Below are 6,000 nucleotides of genomic sequence, written 5' to 3'. Positions count from 1 at the left end.
ATTTTGGATCTCCATCTCAAACTTTCTGTGTCTGGTCTTTCCATTATCTTGCTTGTTCAGTGGAAATATCCTGAATACCTCGGACTTGAACCGGATAGTGACTCTAGACCCGGACATTGGCCCTTCTTGGAAGTCTCCTTATAGAGATCTTGCCCCGTGTGTACTAATCTTTGGCCAGTGAGGGTTCTATTATGTGTGCCCTATGTGACGCGGTGACGCCGAATTCTGACCTCGCCGAACAGGGACCTGCTAGCAGTTTTCTTTGTTCTGGGTCACATATACTTAGTGGAGGAGTCATGTGGTGTCTCTTTGTCATCTTTTGGGGGCTTGTGTTTAGATGACTCCTATCACACAGTGGCGGCTAGCGTAGTGCGCGGGGTTTAGGTGATCCATGTGACATTGCGGCGACCTGCCGCATTGACCGGTGACTTTTTGCGTTCAAGGATATATAGTATCTTAATTGTATTAATTGTCTTATCTGAATACCTTTTTGAGTATCTTGTACATGTCTGTCACGAAGGCAACCGTGTATGAAGTGACTGACATAATGTAGCTGACCTCCGGTTTTGCTGCTTCGATTAACGTACAGATTTCGGAGAAGACCCTTATCATAATTAGGCAAAGGTTGTTTCCACACGCTGCACGAAAATTTGCCCATGTGAGTTGAAACAAAGAGGCTTTTATTTATGGGTATGTATATGACAGCGTTAATTTTATAGCCGGATTCGATACGTTCTTGAGGCTCTTGTACTCAGGACAAGTGTTGTTGAAGTATTCTCTGGTCATGATTTCTCTCACTGCGCGAACTCGTTGAAAGCGTCCCTGGTGGGTCTTGCTCTTGTCACAGACGTTTGGGAAGCTGCACTGAAGATCACGAACAACCCAGCCCCCCTGGAAGTCGAATTCGCTCTTCGCTCGGCAGATCTGCAAAATAAAGTTATCCACAAAAATTACGCTTTTAATTGCGCGTAAACTCAATGGCAGCTATTGAAACGATTTACCTAAACTAAAGCAACGGCGTGGTTGGTGGTGTGTATTCCCTTTGTTCAGGGTGTCTCTTAGTCTTGTTGAATCCGTAGAGCATTAAGCCCTTTGGACATCAGGGCAGTATTTAAATCGATGTGTACTCTGGCGAAAGTGTTTACGAAACCGAAGGACCGCACAACGGCTAATGAACAGAATGGTGTAGTGTATAAGATCAGTTTCCAGGATTGTAAGGCGAGATACATTGGTGAAACAGGTAGACGACGAGTGACACGAATAAAAGAACACAAGCGGGATGTGGCCAGGGTTACGCATGCCACGAAGACAAAAACAGAATTGGTCGATCATTGTTGCTCGAAAGGTCACGACTTTGATTTTGATAACGTGATAACCTTAGCAACGTTGGGGCCGTAGAAGATTGTTAGAACCTTGGTGTATCAGGCGTGATTCAACAACTTTTAAAGTAAAGTAACGGCATTGCCAAGCGTCTGCACACTGAAAACACAACTTGGCTGCGTAAAGCTCTGCGCGTCAACCATTCAGCCCAATGATTTCGTTATCCTTTCAGTATTGTTTCTCATCTGAGGACAGGGCTAGGCGTTCGCCTTTTTTTGGAGATTAACGCATATCCAAGAGTCTACAAAAAGAACCACACCTCCGTTCTTCGATAAATCGGGTATGCCACGATATCCGAAGGAATCCACAGAACTAAGTCCCAACTTGCAAAACTGAAAGCTTATACCTGCGATGTCTCGGAGTGACCGTATTTCAAAGTAGGTTCGCATTGTGCAACGTGTCACCTTAGCGTGCTTCTCATGTCTGTCGAGGTCGTTAAAATAACGTGACAATTTTAGCCGCGTAGGCTTAAAGGAGGATGCGCAGTAGCAACACAAAGCGAAGAGACGTTGGTTAGCGATTGGCAGGTCCGACCTATACAGTGTCCAAGCTTGTTGAATACGATTCCCCTAGGGATTTTCTCAGCACCCCCTACACTCCTCTAACACTTCCCAAAAATCTTGCAACATCGCCAAAATGCCTGCCAGAAAGGCTAAAAAAAAGTCAGAAAACCAGCAAATATGGGTGTTACGCCCCCCCTACGGGTCACAAACAGCCATGACACCTCCGCCCTCCCCCTCACCCGGGACGAAAAGCCTGAAAAAATCTTTGAGTTCCCGCGATGTTTAGAAGCGGTGCCATCATTAGACTACGCTGATTTCGGATTTTGAATGTGTCGTATTATGGACCTGTGCAGTTTTGACTGTGGGATGTCGGGATGTCCCTGACAAATTAGGAAAAAGAGTGGTATCATTCGGAGCGACGATTGTTTGCGAGCGTGTTATGCGGTGAACTTTTTAACATATCTATACTTTGAAAACATAACTTCTCCACGTTACATACTGCACAAAGAGACACATGAAAGCTTCATTGTTTTTATATTTTTAACCTCAAGAAACGGCATTCTTTCCTTCTTTCTGCATAGGAGACCCGACGGTTCCGAAGAGTAACGAGTAATTTGATTTGCGATTTACAATAAGTACCAACAATACGGGAGTCCCTTTCTGATACCCACGTTATGAAGGGAAACTGAAATAATCAGGAGAGAAATTAAAACGGTACAGAATGGATATCATTTGGCAAAATTGTCTTTATCCTTACATATGCGGCACAAGAAGCAGAAAAAAAAATCACAGTATAGAGTCCGGCAAAGTAAAAATCGAGTATTACTCTCCGTCATTTCCATTTGCTCGCTACTCTATACATCCAATGTCATATTCAGCGCGCATTAAATACGACAGAATTGATATAACGACCACGACGGCCTCGTCTCCTGCCACTGCGATTGCGCCTATACAGACGTCATTTTTCGCCACGGTCTTAGATGCCTCGGCGGTTCTATCTTCCAGATACCTCGTCGGAGTGTTCTTTCGTAAAGTTCATTCCCACGTGTTGCAAATATTTTGAGGATATGCCCTGCATTTAATAAAAAGCGCTTCACCGCATTACAGGCTCGGGGCGAAGCAGCATTCGGAATGACATCTCTGCGTACCTAGATTTGCTGTGGAAGGAGAACACCTCGCACATAAGCGAAGCGCTGCGGAACATACGTATATGCAAAGCGCTTTCAGCGTCCAGTGAATCACTGCTGTGAACGCTGGCTGTCCCAAAGCGTGCTGTGTGGACAAGTTCTCTTTCTAAGTTGTACGGTGCTACATAAAAGATACTTCTCTTCATACGCCAGAAAGATCGTTCAGAACATAAGCTTAACGTGTCGTAGTCTCTTCGGCAAGGCACTGGCCAAGAATGCAGTGTGTTCACAGCGTCACTGTGAGACAAAGGGAAAGAACAGTGTATCCATACCTTAACTTCAAGAGACGAACTTGTGTCGTACACAGCGACTCCAAAAGTACCATTCAAGCGCACAAAGAACATCTCATGAACTTGTCGCTCACTTCGGGCGAAACCCATCGAGTTGGTGGTATTTGCAAATTGGCAGATCTGGAACAGGACGGGATAATTATTTCTATCTTTTTGGAAATTGGCTATATAAGCAATTGTACCAGAAATATAGCATAAAAAGAAGACCTACTAAAGACGCAATGGCGATAGTGCATCTATAAACATTGTTATATATATATATACTCAAACGTTGCCTGCCTGCGTACTGTTGATGAGGCCCAAGAAGGCCGAAACAGCTGTCCAGTACTGGCATGGCGACGTTTGAGTTCCAAACAAATATATATATATATATATTATATTAATTAGTCACATATAATTTACAAAACCATGGATGCCCTTCCCTTCTCCACCCAGGAGAACGTTCATTCCGTTACGCGCATTGGTTATGTTCATCCCCTAAATCATAACAGTGAAACACCCGAACAGTAAAAAGAAATAAAGCTTACCGTTACCGTTATTTATAAAGATTCCTTATTTGAAAAATTTCCCTCGGAACACTTTTGGACTACTGGAAAACGAGCGCGTACTTTGGTGTTTGTTCGGAAAAATTGCAAAAGAGAGGAAATTTTGAAAAGTTGATTACACTATCGAAGAATACGAGGGGAGCATCACCCACCATGTCGGCTGGCGAAAACGTGGCGAAGAGGAGGGATGTTTTTAGTTCTAGTATATCGCTTTTGCCTTCCGATTTAATTAGCACGAGTATGTTCAACAATCACATGTCGAAAAGAAATCAGAAGTGTAAACATTAAGTATATTTGTGCATTAATTACTTACCCAATTGGTGACGAGTCCGAACCTATATTTTCCACAAGCACCGCCGCTTGTGGTTTTCACCTCGCGGTATTTCCTCGGTATGCTTCCGATGTCAGTAAAGATACCGCAGAGGGTGACGGCAAACATCTCAACCTTCCCCGGAGGCAGGATGATCTCCTTCCGCAATCTCTGGGCGCCTTTCTGCGTGTGCAAAGAAGTTTCATGCAGAACAATGTTTCATCCCAAGTGTTCAAGCTCATTTTAATGTGCCAATACAAAAGTAATTATTCCAAATGAAATTATATGCCAGCGATCCGTATAAGGTAGTATAATAGTAAATGCGAAAGGCGAACACCACATTCAAGATGAAAGATGGCACTTCTTAGGCACTTTAGGCTTTGTATGTATTTGTCCTTTCTATGTGTTCCAGTCTCAGAACATCAATTGTCTCATGTACCACATTGAAGCCTCGCAACCCCCGCTTGTACATTTGTTTTCAAGAAAACAGTCCCAGGACATCCAGTCTCTGACCTGAAATCAGATTATGCGAATCGAGGCATCAGTGCATGGTATCCTAACATGGACATGAAGCGACATATTAGGGAGTTTCTTTTTCTTTTGGTTGTGCGCTATTACTGTTCCCAACACCATCACAAATTTGCTACCATGAATGTAGCACGTTGCTAACCAGAGCCCTAATTCAACCCTGAGAATGCAGTGAAACTATGGGCGGGTGGACGGGATGTATCCTAAGCATTATCACAGAGCCTACTAATTTCTTTCTTTGGTATATGAGCTACAGGAGGAAAGACAGCCTGTGACGAAACTATATGGAGTCACGGTACTTTTGGTAATACTATTGAGAGGTTTGGTAGACAAAGGCAATACCTCCAGGCAACTCTAGTGACACGTTAAAGGGGCCGTAAACAGGTACACAACGTACGCACTTGTTTGTGTTATATTATTGCAACTTAGGCCGTCAAAACTCTCTGCAATTCCTAGCGATCAAAACCGAAAGGCACATGCATACGGATGAAATATTCACTGCACTCTTTCGCATTTTAGCTCCGCACCGCGCTCTACGCGCTACGTCATTTTGACGTAGCGCTTTCCTCACCAATTTCGATCGAGTGTTCCACGTATGATTTTATTTCAAATGCGGAATTGGACTAGATGAACGTGAATCCTCTTCTATTCAAAATCCAAACAGCTCCAACTGAAAAAGAAATGAGTTTAATTTAGGTACCACACGCGCACTACGTTTTCTTGCCAGTAGCACGCAGCACACCGCGAGCAGTTCCGGAATCTTAGGTATAGGTGCGCGATGGGACATCTTCGTCATCTTCGAATGGTTTCGACAACTGGGCTGCCGTACTTTGGTTTGAGCCACGCGGCATCGCGTCACCAGCTCACGTGGCACAGTGGATAGCGTGCTGGCCATGTCACGTCGTGACTGGGAGGAACCCTGGTTGGAATCGCGTCATGTGATAGCAGCCCAACTGTTGACGTTTGCGCCAGACGGAGATGTTGAAGAATTGAATTTCGGAACCACGGAACGCAAAATGTAGTTTCACACAAACAGAGCGCTCGACTCACAGCTGATAATGAAGTATGTTTATTGGCTGGTAATTTGAAACGTCATGTGCGCAGCTCGGCACTGCGATTGGACGGCAAAACGCTACATTCCGCTACAAGCGCTACGCCATGTGACGTATGCGTGGTGGAGAGAGGATCGGTGGTTACTCATCTTTGAAAGCAGTTATATGGGTCACTAAGCTAACACGAGCCGAACGAATAGTATAT

At 44.4% G+C, this 6,000-nt stretch overlaps 1 protein-coding gene across 3 annotated transcripts in view; it reads right to left on the bottom strand.

Annotated features, from left to right (window-relative positions):
- Window positions 1-659: 659 nt before the first annotated feature.
- The window catches only part of LOC135388391 (uncharacterized), a 40,551-nt gene continuing 35,210 nt past the window's right edge, over window positions 660-6,000 (bottom strand). For all 3 annotated transcript variants that reach the window (XM_064617945.1, XM_064617946.1, XM_064617948.1), the window contains 3 exons: window positions 4,219-4,398; window positions 3,343-3,480; window positions 660-924 (listed from right to left, as the gene is read on the bottom strand). In XM_064617945.1, the coding sequence (XP_064474015.1) occupies window positions 685-924; window positions 3,343-3,480; window positions 4,219-4,398 (558 nt within the window). In that variant the 3' untranslated portion in view covers window positions 660-684. The remainder of the gene's footprint in view (window positions 925-3,342; window positions 3,481-4,218; window positions 4,399-6,000) is intronic.

This window comes from Ornithodoros turicata, chromosome 3 (assembly GCF_037126465.1).
Source record: "Ornithodoros turicata isolate Travis chromosome 3, ASM3712646v1, whole genome shotgun sequence".
In the NCBI taxonomy this organism is placed as follows: Eukaryota; Metazoa; Arthropoda; class Arachnida; order Ixodida; family Argasidae; genus Ornithodoros; species Ornithodoros turicata.
Note: the sequence above shows the minus strand (reverse complement) of the source record. Positions and strands in the feature narration are given on the sequence as shown.